Source organism: Myotis myotis, unplaced genomic scaffold, assembly GCF_014108235.1.
Source record: "Myotis myotis isolate mMyoMyo1 unplaced genomic scaffold, mMyoMyo1.p scaffold_m19_p_8, whole genome shotgun sequence".
Taxonomy (NCBI): Eukaryota; Metazoa; Chordata; class Mammalia; order Chiroptera; family Vespertilionidae; genus Myotis; species Myotis myotis.
The window spans coordinates 45,035,086-45,055,958 of NW_023416390.1; the positions used below are offsets into that span (position 1 = coordinate 45,035,086).

Below are 20,873 nucleotides of genomic sequence, written 5' to 3' on the forward strand. Positions count from 1 at the left end.
ATATTGTTAATATGTCAATACTTCGCAAATTGAAGTACATATTCATTGCAATTCTTATCAAAATTCCAACTTTCATTTTTGCAGAAATGGATAAGCTGATCCTAAAATTCATGTGGAATTTCAAAGGGCACTGAATAGTCAAAATAATCTTGAAAAAGAAGAAAGTTGGAGGGATCACACTTCCCAATTTCACAATTTATTACAAAACAGTATAATAATCAAAACAGTGAGGTATTGTCATAAGGATAAACATAAAGATCAATGGAACAGAATTGAGAGTCCACAAATACACCCACACGTTATGGTTAACTGATTTTCAATAAGGTTGCCAAGATCATTCAATGGGGAAAAAGAGAGTCTTTTCGAAAAATTGTGCTAGGACAATTGGATATTCTATACACATGAATGAGGCTGGATCCTTACCCTTACACCATATACAAAAAATAACTAAAAATGAACCACTGACATAACTGTAACAGTTAAAACTATAATAATCTTAGAAGAAAAACATAGGCATAAATCTTCATGGATTCTTGGATATGACACCAAAAGCAACAACAACAACAAAATAGATAAATTAGTCTCTGTTAAAATAAACTTTTGGGTATCAAAGAAGAGGATCAAGCTAGTGAAAAGACAGTCTGGCAGTTACCCAAACAATGAAAAAGTTACTACATGACCCAGCAATTCCACTCCTAGGTATAACATAACAGAATTAAAACCAGGTATTCAAACAAAGACTTGTAAACAAATGTTCATAGCAGCATTATGCATAATAGCCGAGGTGAAAACAACCAAAATATCCATCAACTGATGATGGGTAAATGGTGGTATATCCATAAACAAATATTATCTGGCCATAAAAAGAAATGAAGTACTGATACCTACTACAAGGATAAACCTTGAAAACATTATGCTAAGTGAAAGAAACCAGACACAAAAAGCCACATATTGTATGTTCCCAAATGTCCAGAATAGGCAAATCCACAGAAACAGAAAGCAGATGAGTTTCCCAGGGCTGAGGAGGAGAGAGAGTGGAGTACCCATTTTCTTTTGGGGGTGCTGAAAATGTTCTGGAGCTATGTAGTGGCTGGCAGTGGTTACACAACTTGGTGAATGTACTGGAAACCACCGGATTGTACATATGGTAAATTTTATGTTATATGAATTTTACTTCAATTTTTTTTAGGTTAAACAAAGTAACAAAATGCTAAACAGTTGGCAAAGACCCAACAAACCTGACATTGGGTTATTTTCAAAACCCAGTTCTTTGGTAAAGCAAACCAAGTTGCCATAGAAACTCTGCCTTACCAGGAGCAGCTCTCTAGTTCTCAAGTCCCACATCTTGCCTTACTGACATCAATTAATAGAGTTCCTGGTGTCGGCCCTAATCATCATGCAGACAGATAAAATTTAGTTAATATCCTTTACTCCCTCCCCAATGCTGAAAAATAAGATAAATAGAATCTATCTCCATAATTTTCCGTAGTCATTTATTTCAGTAGCATCTGTTTATGATGATTTACAAGAATTTGGCTGGCAACAAGAGTTGCAGGAAGCATGTGCATAAAGGAATTTTATTTACATATTTTTCCTCCTTCAGCTCTATAGATACTGAAAATGGTCATGTCTTAGAAATGCAGGCTAGCTCCAGTGGTAATGATTGCTTTTTAAAAAGCCATACTGGATGGTCTCCAAGAAGTGAGAAACATTTACAGCTATTTAATTTAGGAGACAAACTTGAGGATCAGCCTATAAAAGAACGTGTAATCAAATAAAAATAAGAGAAAACTGAAATACTGGTTCCCGCTCATATGAGATTTCGGCTTCCTTAGCACAAGCTCACAGAACAGTCTGTCCTTGGGTATTTGAGTAGGAGAGAAAACCACTCTCCACAATATCTTTTCCTCTGAAATGTTACAGCTTAGTTCCATGTTCATATATGTGAGTCTATTTCATCATTCTTGGTATGATCATTTAACTATGTATATCTCTCCCATATACTGTATACAATTAAGTTTTTTTTAAAAAAAAAAAAAAAGGCCTAATAGAGAGAAGTATGCAATATGTAGTGATGCTGTCATTTATCTGAGAAGGCAAGAGGAGGGTACAAATATATATTCATATTTGCTTATAGTTTTGAAAATCAGAGTATAAGTCATAAAACCTTTTAAATGTTTACCTATAGAGGGGAGAAGGATCAGGGTGGAAGGACGGAGATATCATCCAGACTTCTCTAAAAACATCTTATCTGTAAGCTTGACTTTGAAAACATCGTGCTAAGTGAAAGAAACCAGACACAAAAAGCCACATATGGTATGTTCCCAAATGTCCAGAATAGGCAAATCCACAGAAACAGAAACATGTAACTGTTTTACATCAATATAAAACAAAATTAAATTCTAATTTTTTTTTTTAAAAAAAGCAGCCTTTAAAATCAAATGCAAAATAAAACAAATGAACCTAACAACGTATCAAAGAAAGGTTACAGCTCAGGAAATAATGCTTCCGATGTTGGGATTCCATCATAATGTTAGTTCTCTCTACCAAAATCTCAGGAATTTTCCTACCCAGGACACTCAACTTGTCTTTTGATAAATATTTAATAAATATTTGTTGAGTGTCTACTACATGATAAGGGTATTTGGATCAAAGATGGTCTACAGAGGGAAATAAGTTAAATGAACTATGGGTGGCAGGTATTATGTGCCATGATCTAGGTATGTAGCCAGATCTATCAGAAATCCTCCCAAGAGTGTTTGGTTCTAATACCTCTCTTCTTGGGCTAGGAGAGCATGCATGGGCTCCTGAGTCTTCAGAAATTACTCAACCTTGTTGAGTCACCTCATCTCTAAAGTGCCTGCTATGAAGAACTAACATACTGCACTGAGCTCTGAGCCTGGTGCCTAGGAGGTGCCCAGCAGACTCTTGTTTGCCTCCTTTGGCAGATATTCATAATGTTGGATTGAGCACTGCTGCAATCATGCATTATCAGCAGGTACTTTCATCTGACAATGAACACTTGCAACAAGTTCAAGTCCGGGGATTACATAAAAATGTTCATTTGGCCAGCTATGCAGATTGGCAATCTCACAGGCTGAGCCCACCTGCAGAGAGCCATGCCTCCATTTTGGTTTCCAGTTAAGCAGCTCACCTCCTTTCCCTCCACCCTTGGACTACACCCAGGTTCACCTGAGCAGCTTAGGTCTATAGATCAGCCCCACACTCTGCAAAATACCAATCTCCCACCTTCCTTCATCCCGGTAATTGAGTTACTGCACTTTCTAGAAATTTATTTTAACCCAAGATTCAGGCACAACAATGTTAATTACAGCATTACTCATAATAGCGATTGTTAATAATCCAGATATCCCAAGATTGGAAAATATTTAAGTAAACTATGGGTTATATATATATATATATATATACACACACACACACACACACACACACACACACACACACACACACATACAAATACTGTATAGCCATTTGAAGTGTTTTGACATTCTTCATGCTAAAGAAGTTGTACATAAAACATAAATGCAACCTTATAAAACAAAATGCAGGGGAGATTGACGAAACTCAAATGTTAGTAACTTTTAACCTTAAATGTTTCTTTATTTCTTGCTCTTTCCTTCAAACAAGTCTTGCGTCATCTGGATATTATCTTGGAAAAGGCCCTCTACCTGGAACATGTCAATTTCTCTGCAATCAATCCATTCCTTACACATTCCCAAGCAAAGATCCCCAGCTGCCTACTGCCTTCCTAAGCTTTAGTCCGTCCTCCATTGGCTCACAGCAACACTTTTGAGGTTCTTGCTCTCCTCTTAGCATTCTTCTTCCCCAATCTTGTAGTTAATCTAAGGAGTCTTCTACCTGCAGGAGTTTAATGCCCCCAGTTAAAAGGCTGAATGGTTTCAAATACCTATGCTGAATGATCCAGTACCCGGGTTCCCTACTACCCCACTCCCAGCCCCTCCTGACAGAACAGCCCTAGGCCCCCACCCAGCCTGGCCTGTCTCCCTGCTCAACAGGGTTTCTGCAGAAGCCATTCAGCCAGGCTTCCACACCCAAGACACCTTTATTCTCACCGACAGAACCTGAGTAACCCCCTCCCCTGCTTTTCTGAGTCCTAAGGCAGGCAAGCTCAGGTTAGTTTTAAAAAATAAATGTAACAAAACCCTAACACACCAGTCTAGCTCTGCCACTATGTGACATCGGACAGTTTTGTCACCTTCTCTGGATTTACTTCATCTTTGAGATATTACCCCATAAATGTGTGGTAAACATTAACATAATACTTGCTCACCTTATATTTCCCTCAGAATTTGCTGTGACTCTCCTCTCAAAGTGGAATCCTCTCCGGCCTGGCTCCAAAGCACTCAACTCTTAACTGCAAATAACCCAATTTTCTACCTGACCTTGAGCCATCAGTTCCCTCACTCCTTCGTTCTAAAAATAAAACACAAATAAAGCCCTCCTACAGCCTCCTCTACTGCTTTTGCCCTCTTCATTAGGAAGTTACTTTAGTCCATTATAGTTTAGATTTCGTTCTCAACCCTAGTAATGGCGATAAAGGTAGGTACCATCTCAACCTTGGATAATCAGGTTGGAAAGACAAATATACAGGCAATTCTTGCTCATTGGGGGCAGGACTGTCATAACGCTACTTCTCTACATCTAATCATCAAAATTTTGAGTTCTCTCAACTCTAAGGATGGTGTGTGGAGCTTCCAGTGGAGTGTGTGGAAGGAAGCATGGGGTCCTCACTACCAAGGCTGGGACTGAGCAACTGACCTAAGGTTTCCTTGTCAGATGGGAGTCATTACAGCCACTACATTGTAAATCCTTTAAGAGTTAAGGCCTTGGGAGTCAACTGTTACTAGTCAATATTTCTAATGAAAACCATTTACTACTATCAGTTCATAGTAGTAAAATATGACAACACCATAATGTTCCAAACCACCACCAATTCGAATAACTCTAAAAATGTAAGCTGCCTAATCGTATACCTAAAAATTTTAGATTATAATTTGGGTTCTTAAGATTCCAGTTTATGAAGATATCCATTTCCTTTGGATCTACATATGTTATAAAACTTCAACCCAAATAGGCCATATTGCCTGTCACAGTTTTCACAACCCTCCAAAAACGTAAAAAAACAACAACACAGAAATATAGTTCCTGTGCCATATGAACATAAGGCTGCAGCAGGATCTGGAGCACGGGCTGCAGTTTGCCAACCCTGGTCTAAAGAATTGGGTTAAGAGCTTTCAGACCATCCCTTTTTTGTCTGGATTCTCAGTCCTGGAACAAGTTCAAAGCACAGCATGCCTTTAAATAAATATCTGAATGGTTGATAAAAGCAAGCTAAGTATTGTGAAATCGCTGTTAGTACTTGCGTTGGCAAATGGTAAAGGAAACGCTGCAAAACTTCAGGGGCACATATTATTTCTATCTGGCCATCTAGCTGTCTGTCTTGGTAGATTTTCTGATCCCAGCTATCAGACATTCAGAAACTTAATGCACAAGGGAGATTAGAAAAGGCAGAAATAGTCTGGTGTTTAAATAGGAGGGAAAAAATTAAAATTCAGTGCAGTAAGATTGAGCATTATAGACTTAAAAAAGCAGACAAGCTAGAACAAAATGTTTTATTATCAAAATAAAAACTTTATATAAAAGCATTACAGATCAAAAGCTCTATTTACATTTATTGATTCAAGTTCCATGTATGCATCACTGAAAGGACACAGCAACAGGCTGCACTGGCAAAGGGAAATTGGACAACACTCAGACCCACCTCTACCAAGTGATTAATGCAAAAAAAATGGGGCGGGGGAGGGGAGGGGCTCGACACATGAAATCTGCCCAGAAAACGAAACTGGCGGAGATGTCGAGTCAACAAACTGGAAAGTCACCCATCTCCAAAAAGGCACTTCGCATTGCTCTAAAAGTGCTTGAAACCTGAACTCTGAACAGGAACCTCGTGCCTAGCTTTCATTGGTAAAAGCCTCTACCTTATGTCTGAAAACAAAAAATTTCTTCAAGAAAACAAAAACTGCAAATTGTAGGCTAATATTAATATCAATTTTCTAAGCAAAATGATCAAGAATTTGAAATGCCTTACATTTATTAAATGAAACAAACTTTGCAAGCTACCATTATACTGAAGGTTATATCATGAATTCAAAACACCCTATTTCATACTAATTCCCTAGGGCCGCAGTCGGCAAACTGCAGCTCTCGAGCCACATGTGGAAGAGTGTGGCTCTTCCACAAAATACCACGTGCGGGCGCACGTACAGTGCGATCGAAACTTCGTGGCCCATGCGCAGAAGTCGGTGTTCGGCCTGGGCGAGTCTATTTTGAAGAAGTACTGTTGATATTTGGCTCTGTTGACTAATGAGTTTGCCGACCACTGCCCTAGGATGCCTTTTCTATAATGACTGCGAATATGGCACTGTCCACAATTCTTTGGATTGTGCCAGTTTGAGCCCGATGTACCACCCAACCTCATGGTGGAAAAAATCAGCAACTAAATCCCAGTGGTGACTACTTGTATAATAAGCACCATAATGGAATATTCTCATTAGAGGCATCCAAAGTAACATACCCCACTTTCCAACAATTACCTCATTCCTCCACATGGTTTTTTAAGACTTTTGGGCCTTGATTCTGTAAGAAATGTCAAGTAGTGTGACCATTATGCCCATTGTTTTTGTGTCAACAAGTTAGAGGGCTGGTCTCAATAGATGTAATTAGCTAACACCACTACTGCGTTTCTAAGTGCTTGGTTTTATAGGTGGATTCCAGGGCTATTTCAACACCGATTAAATCAAACATGCTTTCATAAAACTGTCGTTTTAAAAGAATTCAGAAACGAGAGGGTGAGAGAGACCCACTGTAAATAGAGGGGGTTGGTGTGCGATGAGGGGCAGGAGAAAGCAAAGAAATGGCAAGAGGACAAAGCACAGCTGGAAACATGTCTCCGTGAGGCTGGGAAACACAGCCGATGAGAGTAACTTGATCTGAGTTTCCTATAAACAAACTGATCATCAGAATTCTTAACTCAGGATTCCGCCGCGTGACACCATGGAAAACTTTAACAAGGAAGACTGGCGCAGTGGAAGGCAGGTAGTGGACCTTCCAAATACTATGCCTGCATCTCAAACTCCTGCTTCAGGCTGAAAGAAGAAGAGGAAACATGTCAGGGCATTGTTTTCAAACTAAGAACTCTCTCCTGAAAGCCTAATTCACTCTTTTAGAAATGTTTTTATTGAGTTATAACATACATGCTTTAACATATGTTGTGCACATCTTGAATTTACACACACACGTGCACCCACACACAGATCTCCACTGCCCAGGTGACGTAAAATGTTTTAAACATTCCAAAAGACTCTCAATGTGCCCCTTTCCGGTCAATACCTGCACCCCCACCCCCTGAGATAACCACTACTCTGACTTCTACCATCGTTTTATTAAGACATAAATGAATATAAGATTTGGGTGTGGAAGAGAGAAAAAACACAATCATTACCTTTTCAAGTAAGCGTGCACATTCCCAAAGCCATGGTATTTGGCTAGGTACACCAGGACCCCAGTCGCACACCGCCCATCTCGCTGACGACAGAAGCTGCAATTGCAGATTCTTCGACAAGGCGGGCAATGCCAGTTCTGAAGAATTGTGAAAGGGCACAATTAAATCAAATATACTCCCTCTCTCCCCCTTACTTATCTACTCCTATTTAACCTCTAAGGTGGGTATCATCAATCGCTTTTAAATCTTTTCATTTTTTTATTAAAAGAAAAAAAATCTTAGCATGGTTAATATCCACTAGTCACGCCTAATGTTCCCTTAGGAATCCCAGCACAGAAAGTCACTCGGCATTGACCAGGGGAGAACATGAACGGAGAATCAGATTCCCCTGAACAGGCAGGTCCCGAGCTCTCGGGAAGGGGCTGACACCCACCCAGCACCAGCACGATGAATTCACCTGCCTTTCCCGAAATGAAAGCCCCACAACAGAAACCCTTTCTCCGATGCCATCTTTCTGGCCCCATCAGCTAGCGCCTGACCTTCAAAGCCCACAGGACCACCCTTCCGGGCACCTACTGGATCCAGCAGGGCGTCCTTGACCTCTTCACCGTAGCGGTTCCGAAGGCAGGGGCCGCAGAACTGGCCCCGAACGCCCCAGCACTCTGGGTTTCTGCAGTTTGTTTTGGTATCGATGGTTTTCTGGCGGCACTGATGACAAGTAGATCCCTACCAATAAAAAGCAAGTTAAAACAACACCACCACTGCTTTCTGTAGAGAAAACCAGCTTATTTAAAGAATGTCCTCCCTGATAGGCGGTCTGACATTTTGAATCTTATTTCCTATCTTAAATACACATGTATGTGCTAGGACAGTGGTCGGCAAACCACGGCTCGCGAGCCACATGCGGCTCTTTGGCCCCTTGAGTGTGGCTCTTCCACAAAATACCATGTGCGGGCGTGCACGTACAGTGCGATTGAAACTTCGTGGCCCATGCACAGAAGTCGGTTTTCGGAAAGGAGATAGACGAAACAAGTATACAAGACGAGTGTGGATGGGAGAGTTGGAAGGGGTCGACCTCAGCGAACGTACCTCAATCAGATTGAGGACGTTTTTAGCCAAGGCCAGCTTAGGAGTACCCTAATTAAGGTAATAACAATGTACCTACCTATATAGTTTAAGTTTAAAAAATTTGGCTCTCAAAAGAAATTTCAATCGTTGTACTGTTGATATTTGGCTCTGTTGACTAATGAGTTTGCCGACCACTGTGCTAGGACATGGAAAGTATCTCAAGCATGGCGATTTCATTCAGTTGGCGGATTCAATATTATCTACACTTCTTTCCTTCAAATAAAGGTCTTAACGTGCAAGAAAATTTGCCCAGAATCCTTTCTTATCTTTAGCACACCACCATCTCCCCAGCACCCATCTATGTAGACACGCCTAATAGATACACAGGAAATATGTGCTGGATGAACCAATTTCTAAACTAACACAAAAGATGTAATGCTACTGAAGACTGAGGAAGGCTAGATCCCAAGAATGCTACAAAACTCTCTTTTCTCATATGAAAGACTCAGGCACACATCCCACATGCTCGGACACTTAGAACATCAGCAAAACTCTAAGGAGAGAGGCTATCCTTCCTCTCACAGACGTTTACATTTTCATTCAGAAAGTGGATGCTTTTACCAAGGAACGGCTATATATCTTCTCTCGAGAATTGTTGCAAATGTTTTCCAACTCCTCCTCTGTAATCTCTTCCACTGGGCGGATGACATGCGGAAGGGTCATGGATCCAGGACGACGACCTCGGGGCATGTCATCATCCTGCATAACAGCAAGCATGGGAACAGTGTTCTGACCGGCTCTCCCCAGTCCCGAGTCTCAGACACCCGATTTATCATTTTTTCACAGAGAATTCAACTTGGGAAATCTTTCTTAAGGCTTATGGAGAGGAGATAAGTCCTCAGTTTACAGGACACCATCATGGAAATGATTCCTAAAACTAAGAAAAGCTGACAAAGAAGAAAACTTTGACTCCTTCACCCGCTAACAAAAATCATCAAATATTCCAGACATTCACAACTTGCAGTCATATGAGAATCCATTTATAGGAGAGAAAACTTAAAAATGTAGTCAGTGTGGTAAAACCTTTAGACAGACAGAGTTCAAATCTTACTCAACATAAGAAAATCCACACTAGAGAGAAACCTTACAAAGGGTAGTGTTATGTGTCAAAGCTTTTACCCCATTTGCAAGCCTTACTGAGCATCAGAAAATACTGAACAGAAACATTATAAACCTAATTTATGTAGCAATGCTTTTATTCAAAGCTCAAGCTTTGGGAATCATCAAAGAATTCAAGTAGAAAGAAACCTTACACATATGACTGAGATAAAACTTATGTTAAGTGTTTAAGCCTTACTCAACGTCAGAGACTCCACTGTGGAGAGAAATCATATAAAACTCATATATGTGGGAAAGCCTGTAACCAGGGCTCACACCTCACTTGATACCAGAATATACAAGTGTGGGTGGGAGTACATGAAACACAGAATTTATTCTTGTATTTTTCCATACAAACAACTGTAAACCTACTTTTGCCAACCACTGTACATTTTTGAGAGAAACCAAACAAATATATGGCAAGGCCTATCCAAAGTGTAAGCCTTGTGGAACATAACAAAATTCTTACTAGGGAGAAACTTTACGAAGGTACTGCGTGTAACCAGCTTTATGAAAAATGCACAACTTTGTAGTCATGACAGAATTCATATGAGATGGAAACCATACAAATGTCTCAAGACCTTTAGCAATGGCCTGGATACACCAAAGAATTCCCACAGGACACAGACATTACAAATGTAATGAAGATGTAAGTTTAATCAGTTCTTTCAATGAACACACCAAAAAAAAAAAATCATACTAGGGGGCACCAAGTCTATTACTTTTGAAGGTTAACCAATGTCAGATGTTAAATTCCAAGAGAATGAAAAGTTAAAATTGCCCTGGCCGGTGTGGGTCAATGGCTAGAGCAGGGGTGGGCAAACTTTTTGACTCGAGGGCCACAATGGGTTCTTAAACTGGACCGGAGGGCCGGAACAAAAGCATGGATGGAGTGTTTGTGTGAACTAATATAAATTCAAAGTAAACATCATTCCATAAAAGGGTACGGTCTTTTTTTTTTTTTTTTAGTTTTATTCATTTCAAACGGGCCGCATCCGGCCCGCGGGCCGTAGCTTGCCCACGGCTGGGCTAGAGCATCAAATGCACACCAAAGGGTCTCGGATTTAATTCCTGGTCAAGGGCATGTACCTGCATTGCAGGTTTGCTCCCTGGGCACATGTAAGAGGCAACCCATCAGTGTGTCTCTCTCTCACATCAATGTTTCTCTCTCTCTCCCCCTCCTCCTCCCTCCTTTTCCACCCTCTGAAAAGCAATGAAAAAAATATCCTCAGGTGAGGATTAACAACAACAACAAAGTTAAAATTATTTAAAACTCATGAGAATGCTGTATGTCAATGAAGCAAGAAAATCTGTGGAAAGGTCTAATTATCTTCAGTTCATAAAATGTTCTTTGAAGTTTCCTGAAAAGGCTACACTGTTATTGATGACTTAAAAAAAATCACCAAATAACTTGGTGTGACATTAACAATTCTGAGCGGTTTGAGAAGAACATTTAATGTGAATCATTTGGCTTAGGCCTACAGAAGATGGAAAGCAGAAGAGCAAGCACAAATGTGGAGAACTCACGTTCAAGTAGCCGTCCATGGTCTTCCTCTTTCTCACCAACATGTACTTATCCTCCTCCTCTGCCTCCTCCTCCTCCGTGGGTAGAGCGCCACGGGACCCAAGGATCCGGGACCTTGACCTGGTAAGAGGACGTGCTTTCCGGTCGGGGTTTCTCCTGGACGTAACACCTGGGAACGTGCGCCTCCGGGGTGTCTTTGGTTGCTAAACCAAACACACGACAGAACCCATTTAATCCAGAATGAAGGGAAGTGGCACCTTCTCCTATGCATGTGTTTAAGTAAAGGGAGAGCTCCATTTTCTGATTTTCTGTCCTTTCTATAATGCATGGGAAATGAGCCCAAAAAACAGCTGCTATAATTTTGCTTTTGTAAGACCAAGTCCTATTTCTCTCCAACTGAGAAGTAATTTATTTATTCATCTCCATAATAACGATGTAAGAATAAATCTCATTTTCCAAAACAACCTTTTCTACATCTCTTTTTAAAAATATATATATATTTTTATTGATTTTAGAGAGGAAAGAAGAGGGAGAGAGAGAGATGGAAACATCAATGATGAGAGAGAAAGAATCATTGATCGGCTGCCTCCTGCACACCCAACGCAGGGAATGGAGCACGAAACCCGGGCATGTGCCCTGACTGGGAATCGAACTGTGACCTCCTGGTTCATAGGTTGACACTCAACCACTGAGCCACACTGGCCAGGCTCTACGACATCTCTTAAGCCCTGACACACTCACTGTTTCTACAGTACACAAAAGAGAATGTATGTGTGGCTTTCCTTCTTCCATTCCTTGCTAGCTTCTTCCTTTTCTCCTCAAGGAGGGGTAGGGAAGGAAAGTCTTTTCTTTTGTACCACAGCAGACAACACCAAATTCCCCCGAGTTACACCAGCTTAGTTCTCAGAATAGACTCACATATATTAGGCCATGACTTGGTTAAGAAATCATTTCTTTTTCCTTCTCAGATTTTAAAAACATTGATTACTATGCATCTACCATGAAAGAGAAATGTGCAAATGCTGGAATACAGGAAAAATATTTTCCTATCTTTATTCTGTGCCCTTGAGGGGTTTAGTCTAGTTAGAAAAAAGAGAAATAACCAATCAAAAGTGGTTTGAGCACTGCACAAGCTTGGCATAGGGAGGCCACACCTTCCCCAGGAAGAAGAGTCCAGAGATGTGTTAGGTTTCCTCTATTTCCTCTTTGTCTACAAAATCCCTCTTACACACATCCCCACACCGCACTATGAGAAGGTTTCCTCTTTGTCTATAAGATCACACAAAATAAGGAGTCTGGGTTTTCAAATATCCTAACAAATCTACCTCAGACCTGCCCAAAATGCTACTGAACAAACAAGGAGTTGCACTTACTGATCGGGGGCCTGGGAGGGAATGCCGTCCAGGGAATGAGCCAGGGAAACTTTCTAATTCCGCCATTAGCTTTGCAAGCTAAAAAGGAAGGAAACAAAGCAGAAATTATTGGCTTAGCATAACTGCTGAAAATGAGCAACTTATGGAAATTACTGTCGAATATCTGAGTTTCTGATTTCTCCTACACATTTACCAAGACTAATAGATTTTTTACAAAAGGAAAGTGAGCTTAGGGAAAGAAACACATTTTAAAGCACACACTGTAAAAATAATGACTTCATAGCTACACTGAAAACAGTTCCTGACACAGATAATCAACAAGTGGCTTAGAGAAAAGCTGGAAGAGTTCATTCTAACATATTCCAAGTGAGACACCTACCATTGCTTTGTTTTGCTTTATATTTAAAGCCCTTTTCTCCAGAAAATTCATGCCATTTTCATCTTCTGAATCAGAGTTGGAATCAGCCACAGATTTCTCGGGGGGTGCAGGAGCTGCTGCTCTTTTGCTGGCTGCGCCCCTGGTATTTCGAGCTGGAAACTTCATGGCCACCCGGAGAGGCCCGGCCCGTCTGCTCTGACTGCGGGTCCTGCAGCCGGCACGGTCTGACTGTAATCGCTGGTTGATCAGAACAATTGAGTTATCAGTGACTTGTCTGCTGAACAGGCTACATTGCCTCTTAACAAAAGATGCTTGCATCAAATACATTTTAACCGGCCACTTTAATGGTCAATTTTAATTGGCAGCTCTGGGTAACAAAACCAGGAATTATAAATACATACAACAACCTGAGTGTAGTGTAACTCCGGTAGCCTATCTGGGACACGTTGTGATAAACCGTATTCACAGCTCCTACGCCAGTGGTTCTGGGCCTTTTTTTTTTTTTTTTTTTAAATGTGACAATCCCAACTCTCTTTTTAATTTAAAAATAGATCTTTATGTATTTCAAAAGAATTCCTACAGGAACAAATATGTGCTCTCCCATAAACATGATTTCAATGCGAATGGCAATATTAAACTATACTGATGATGCCTAAAGGCTTTAATCTACTTTTTAAAAAATTGTAGTAAAATATACTTAACATAAAATTTACCATTTTAACCATTTTTAAGTGTAGAGTTCACTGCTATCAAATACATTCAGATTGGTGTGCAACCTTCACCACCATCATCTCCAAAACCTTTTCATCACCTCCAACTGAAACTCTGTGCCCTTTAAACAACTCCCTGCAGCCCCTGGCAACCACCAGTCTGCTTCCTGTCTCTATGAATTGACTACCCTAGATACCTCTCTAATCCACTTATCATAAGGCTAAAATGAGAAAATTCTTATTTTAAAGTAATGTAGGCTTCCATCATTAAATATGTGTTAAGATCGGCCACTGGGGAAATGCAAATCAGGATCACAAAATACCACTTCGTACCCACATACATTGCTGGCTGGAATGTAAGATGGTGCAGCCACTTTGGAGAACAGTCTGTCAGATCCTCAAAAGGTTAAACAGCTACTCTATAACCCAGCAGTTAGACTCCTAGGTAGATACTCAAAAGTGTATGTCCACACAAAAGCTTGTACATCGGTGCTCATAGCAGTTTGTACCATAATAGCCAAAAGGTACAAACAGCCCAAACATCTGTCAACTGATGAATTGATAAAGTGTGGTATATTCACACAATGGAATGTGATTCAGTAATAAAAAGATGCTAAGTATTGGCTTATGTCACAACATGGAAGAATCTATGTGAAACAAGCCAGTCACAAAGGACCACATATTGTATGGTACCATATATTGTATGGTACCATTTCTATGAAAAGTCTAGAATAGGCAAACTTATAACGATAAAAAACAGGCTGGTGGTTGCCAGGGACTGAGTGTGTTGGGAAAGGGTGCAAAGTGACCGTTGATGGGTACTGGGTTTCTTTTGGAGTAATAAAAATACTATCCCAAAATAGATTGTTGTGATGGTTGAGAAAAAAACAAGAAAAAATATCCCCCATAAAATCCCAGAAAGTGAAGACCCACTTTCAAAATTCAAAACTTTCTAAAATCCCCACAGCTTTTACTACTCTTCATGTACTTTTCGGGGACGCAAATTGAGACTATAAAATGACAAAAAACTTTCATGAGTTCTGAAGACTTTTAATTGATTGGCATTTTATTGATCACAACACTCAGCACCTACAGAGAATTGAAACAATACCCAGAAGTGATTTGGGCTGCAGACTATGTTTGGGTCACGTCCAGATTTTCAGAGCTGCCCTGGCGAGAACGCCAACATGCACGGATTTAGACCAGTATTGCTCATTACAGGAAATACTGCACTACCGTGAAGCTATGAGAGCCATAAAAACATTCCCTGGTCAGGCCCTCTCACTCATGTTGGCGTCACTCAAGTGTGGTTCCAGGCGGTCAGACCACACTGAGCTGCAGAGCATGCACCTGACTGCAAATCAACACACGGCTTCCTTTGTCAAGAAAGTCTTGCTACCAAGAAACCATCTGCAGAACTGAACAGTATGTTCAGGGAGAGTGGAACCCAGGTGGTGCAGCAGCAGCAGCAGCAGCAGCAGCAGCAGCAGCGGCGGCGGCGGCGGCGGCAGCGGCAGCAGCCTGAGCAGGAGGAGAGGTTAAAAAGGTAAGGCAGCGTGTGCAGGAAAAGGAGCGAAAGTGGAAGCAGGAAGGGCCCTAATTTTCTTTATCTGCACTCGGGCCCTAGCGCATGCGTTACCATCGCTGGTTTTCCAAATGCATGGATCTACTATGGGAACATTTACCCAAGGCCTGGTCTATGCCAGGCACTGGACTGGGCACTGGAACCTAACTGTGATTAGGCTGGATTTCTGTGGCAATGGAAATCTGGAGGTTGGCCAAGTTTACCTTAGCAGTTTCCAAGATTTTTCCGAGCCTACAAAACATTCAGGCTTTACACATAGGACTACTTCAGTAAACTGGTTTAAGACCTGACTACTCTTAAATGTTAAAACGGTCAACAGAACCTCTGGCATGACTCAAATGAAAATTATAAGAAAAAAAAAAAAAGCTTTTTAAAAGCGAATACATCACGCCTCAAAATGTACCTTACTTCTTGATATTGGTGAAATTCTCCAACTCACCATTCCATCTTGTATCTCACTCTCTGAGAAACCGCAAAATGATTCATCGTCAGAGTCGGCGTGAAAAATGCTGGCCAGTTTGTTAGTGACATCTGGCCTTGTTTTCTGTAAAAATCCACAATGGTCTAACACATCTTGCACCTCACTTTCTGAGAAGCCGCAGAAAGATTCATTATCAGAGTCCTCATAAAAAACATTTGCCAGTTCTTCACTGATATCTGACCTGAATTTAGGTTTCTGTAAAATAAATAAATAAATGTGGTTGTGCATCTTCCCCCCTCTTTCAAGAACCAATTTCCCATAAACCGTGCAGAGAGCAAATCACATTCACAAGTGCACTACAAGAGAATAGCTTTTGTTACAAAGAAAAACGGTTCAGAGGTTTACAAATGATTTCTGAGTTGTTATGGCAAATCATCAAGCATGTTAGGTTAGGCGACATTTCAAAAGGATAGAATAAGTAGCTAATCTGCCTCCAACAATTACTACCTAGAACCACAGCAAAAAGTGAAATGAAATTACAGTGCATACTGTATTTTCATAACCGCTGTATAGAAATGTAGGCAAAAAGCAAGCCGTTTTAATCACGCACAAAGCACTCGGGGCCTTTTGAGCACTGCAGACTCAATTCTGTTTATTCTCAGGCAGCACTTACTGTGTTTGCAAAATTATCAGAAGCAAAGCTGTCACAACTGTCATCAGAGGATGACGAGGTTTCCATGGAAATCAACTTCACATAGCTGAATTTCTTGAAGTTCCTCTTTCCTCTGTGATCCTTTTGCTGCAAATGGAAATGGCAGTACCATTAAGTGGGATGCTCACTACAGCAGCTAACTAAAACATCATTTTTTAGTTTAGTAGCTTCAAACAGCACAGACATATCCATTTTTTAAACGCTGTATAGGAAAAGGGTAGAATTAGCAAACGCTACAGAAAATTTTTCAAAACTAACTAAAATCCTAAAAAGGGATCCCCTCTGAAGGAAAACTGTAATGATATTTATCAACTTAAATAAATATCTGTAGAGCTACCTCTCTACCCACCTGAAGAGCCACCAAGATCTTAGCATTATACTGAGCTCCCAATGAGTTTAATGCCAAACTCCCAGAATCCACCCTTTAAAAAAAAGTAAACTGTATTTCAAAAGTGCAAAATGGTGGAGTGATCTCTCTCCCTCAGCTAAAATCAAGCTAGTCAGGTCTTCTGCTGCAAGCCGTGGGCTATGCACTATGATACTAAGTCCCCAAACTACAAAACTAGACACAGCACTTCTACTTCAAGATGGCAGGCTTTCAAATAGGCCTTGTTCCGATCAGGGGGGGTAAAGTGATTTCAGCACAAGTCCTTACAAATAGAATATATCAACACAGTGAGCAAATAAATGTTCAAGGAGCCAAGTTAAAGGTCAAACAGAACTCCAAACCCAGGGAGTATGCCAATTCCACCCCAGCGCTCTGCTAGCCTAGCCTGACTTTCAAGCTCTTAACAGTCCCCTTGCTATACAAGTCTTAAGTTTTAAGAAGTCCTTTCATAAGGCACAAATTACTTGTAGATATAAAAATGCTTCTTTCATTCATACTAGCTATACCGGTTAATAAGGCGGATTTTTTTTTCAATAGATGGAGTTACACATATATATGCGATTTGATATGTATGCTATTTTGTTGTATCGACAACAAGCTTCAAAGTTTCATGTCAAATTTTCTGAAGGTATTAACATCATAGATATTTTTACGCTTAAAAATGCCGAATTTTGTGCCCCCAAAAAAGAGCACTTGCGGGAAGTTTTAATTGATTACTTTATTTTGAAGAAAAGTGCTGCTGAAAGTTATCGTATACTTCGAGATACTTGTGAACGCTGGTTTAAACGCTTTAAATGTGATGATTTTGATGTGAAAGTCAAAGAATCTCCAGGTCAACCGAAAAAGTTTGAAGACCAACAATTACAAGTATTGGATGAAGATGCGTGTCAAACTCAAAAACAACTTGCAGAAAGATTAAACGTTGCTCAGCAAACAATTTCCGATCGTTTACAAGCAATGGGGAAGATTTTAAAGGAAGGAAAGTGGGCGCCACATCAACTAAACGAAAGACAAATGGAAAACCGAAAAGTCATCAATAAAATGTTGCTTCAACAGCATGAAAGAAAGTCTTTTTTGCATCGAATTGTGACTGGCGATGAAACGTGGATTGATCCAGGTCAACCATCAACATCGACTGCAAGGCCAAATGGCTTTGGAAAGAAGACAATGCTCTGCGTTTGGTGGGATCAGGAAGGTGTATTATGAGCTTCTAAAACCAGGTGAAACCATTAATACTGATCGCTACCGACCACAAATAATCAATTTGAACCACAAACAGAATGGGCCAGAAGACAAGGCAAAGTAATTTTGCTTCATGATGACATACCGTCACACACTTCAAAACCAGTTAAAGACACGTTAAAAGATCTTGCCTGGGAAGTATTAACCCACCCGCTGAATTCACCAGACCTTGCTCCTTCAGATTACCACTTGTTCTGACCGATGGCACACGCACTTTCTGAGCAGCACTTCAAAACATATGAAGAAGTGGAAAACGGGGTCTCTGAACTGGTTTGCCTCAAAACAGGAAAAGTTCTACTGGGACGGTATCCACAAATTACTGGAAAGATGGGGGAAATAGCTAGCGATGGACATTACTTTGAGTAAAGCACTTTTGATGTTTCTCTTGAAATTATCGTGTTTTCTTTGGATTACAAAATCTGCATTATTAACCAGTTGACAGTTAATCTGCATTATTAACCGGTTGACAGTTAATCCGCATAATTAACCGTAATCAAAGAAAACACGATAATTTCAAGAGAAACAGTCTCTTGCAAATAAAATTATTTTCATGATGATGGTACCCAACCATCCTATGCTCCTAAGTAGACTCCATTCAGCCACCTTAGGAAGTTTTTGTCTTTTGTCCTTTTAGAAAGGCAATAAAATATGATAAAAGGTAGAGCTACTACATATTAAAAGGATCTCTGAACCCCATTTTTCAGATGAGGACATTCGAGGCTCCGGGAAGATGAAATTTATTGTCCAAGATCATAGGGCTGGAAGGAGAACTCAGCCTACAGTCTCCTAAAACAGCAGTATTCCTGCATTACTGCAGGAATTATCACCATTTACTTATCAACCAATGCAAGCGCAGGCTCAAGACAGATTCGAGGAAGGCATTCCATTGGAAGCAGTCAGGGAAGTATATGCTGGGTTTTTAACAAGTCAGCACATGCCAAAAGTTGTTACTAGGCAGATGTTTGCAGGGAACGACGTAGAAGAAACAAGCAAATACTTATGATTGAGATCAACTTTTTTGACAGACAGGTAATAGACTACTAGCACTTAGTAGGTGTTTTCGGTGCCAGGCACTAAGTATGCTTTCACATTATAATTCATTCTTTGCAACAAAGGTGTATCATTATTCCCACTTAACAATTGGGGAAACTGAGCTTCAGAGAGGTGAAATGGATTATTCACGTCGAGCGATTGCTTAAATTTGAATCCAGACATGTCAGATTCCAAGCTCAGCTACATACGGCTTTCTTCACCCTGAAAACCAAAGCCTAGTTCCTAGGATGTCTCCGAAACCACGTGCCCAACCCGCTCCCCCCACCCCCAGCCTCCCCACAGCGAACCTAACTCTGATGTTTATTTTAAGCCTGTCACATTCTTCCTTTTCACCCTACCCCCACCTTCTACCCTCCCCTGGGGCAGACCCCACGTTCCGGTTTCCGTTAAGAGCAAAGAGTAACGTTCCACTGGGCCAACATCCTGCAGCTTGAGAGTAAGGCCCCTGGGGGCTGGGGAAAGGAATGGGAAAAAAACGAAAGGCTGCAAATAGTTTGGACCTCCAAGTCTTGCAATTGTACTTAATCACCGCCTGGGACTAGAAAGACCCCCGCCCGTGTGCGCCACCAAAGTGTGTGCAAGACCTTTAAACGTCCAACCCACCGACCCTGAGCGGTTAGAAGTGGCACAAGCGGGCGGGGAGCTGGAAAGGGCCGGGCGCTGCAGGGCATGCAGGGTAAAGTCACAGGGAGCGCATCCCACCGGCCAGGATCGAGCCCGCGGACACAGTGGGGGCCCCGCGGACACTATGGGGAGACTGGCCAACCCCGTGCGCTGTCCGGCACGTGCACCTCGACCCCACGTGGCCTTGGATTCCCCACCGCTGCCAATCATCCTGCAAATCGCTCAAATCTCTGAACCGCCGCGCACCACTTGCGCACGCCCGGCGGGGACTGTCCCAGACCCCGAATCACCCCAAACTGCACAAAACCTGGGGCTTTCCTAAAGGGGCGCCGCCCAGGACGGCCACCCGCTGATGAGTAGCACTCAGTCCTTGGAGTTGGAGGGGGTCGGCCCGCACCCACCGTGCCCGCCCCGCAGGTTTGCCCACCAAGCCCTCACCAGCACGCGGCGAGCATCCATGGTGGTAGCCGGGGCCCAGGCCGGCGTTTGGAGAAGAGAGAGCCGAGTAGCCGAGCGCGCCGCAGTCCCAGCGAGCAGCCGCCGCAGGCGGGCGGGGCGCACAGACCCGGGCCCCGAAGGGCGGGGCTCGGACCGGCTTTCCCGCGGCGGAGCGCAGGTCCTGCAAGCTGTGGTATCGGCCCGCCCGAGCGCCCGACCCGCTCAGCCCAGAAATAAAAGAGGCTCACTAAATATTCTGAACTCCAGTGAATTCCTTGGGGTTCCCTAAAATCCGCCTTGAAAAAGTGGTGTTTTGAGGGCTCCAGGACTTCTCTCTTTATGTTGCTGCACGGTCCTGAGCGAACGGCGCGAAAGTGGTTTGTATTGCTGGGGGGGTTAGCAGGATGATTTGCATGAATTCCGGGCCGGGAGAAGTGAAGATGAGGGTTTTGGGGAACCCGCGAGGGTCCTGAGGGTCTCTGCCCTGAGCATTTCCATTGCGGCCTGCAGTTTGCATTATTAAAAATCAAAGAATCAAGCACGAACTCCACTCCTTGTTCGCACTTCTTATCTGGTAGCCACGCCATTATCTATTCTAAAGCAACTAAATGTGTTAAATCCTGATCTCTCTTACAAGCAGAGGAAACCGAGTTG

General features: G+C 41.8%; 1 protein-coding gene across 3 annotated transcripts; it reads right to left on the reverse strand.

Annotated features, from left to right (window-relative positions):
* Nucleotides 1-5,640: 5,640 nt before the first annotated feature.
* Nucleotides 5,641-20,360, reverse strand: CDCA7 (cell division cycle associated 7). 3 transcript variants are annotated; one of them, XM_036320249.1, is made up of 10 exons: nt 20,220-20,360; nt 16,436-16,561; nt 15,781-16,017; nt 13,047-13,283; nt 12,668-12,745; nt 11,297-11,497; nt 9,233-9,370; nt 8,120-8,269; nt 7,544-7,680; nt 5,641-7,187 (listed from the first exon to the last, which is right to left on the reverse strand). In XM_036320249.1, the coding sequence occupies exons 1-10, from the start codon at nt 20,238-20,240 to the stop codon at nt 7,157-7,159; spliced, it is 1,356 nt and encodes a 451-aa protein (XP_036176142.1). In that variant the 5' UTR covers nt 20,241-20,360; the 3' UTR covers nt 5,641-7,156. The 3 variants fall into 3 exon arrangements, with proteins under 3 accessions (XP_036176142.1, XP_036176143.1, XP_036176144.1); XM_036320250.1 differs by having other exon boundaries at nt 16,436-16,676; nt 20,220-20,334; XM_036320251.1 differs by lacking the exon at nt 15,781-16,017.
* Between the last annotated feature and the right edge of the window lie 513 nt (nt 20,361-20,873).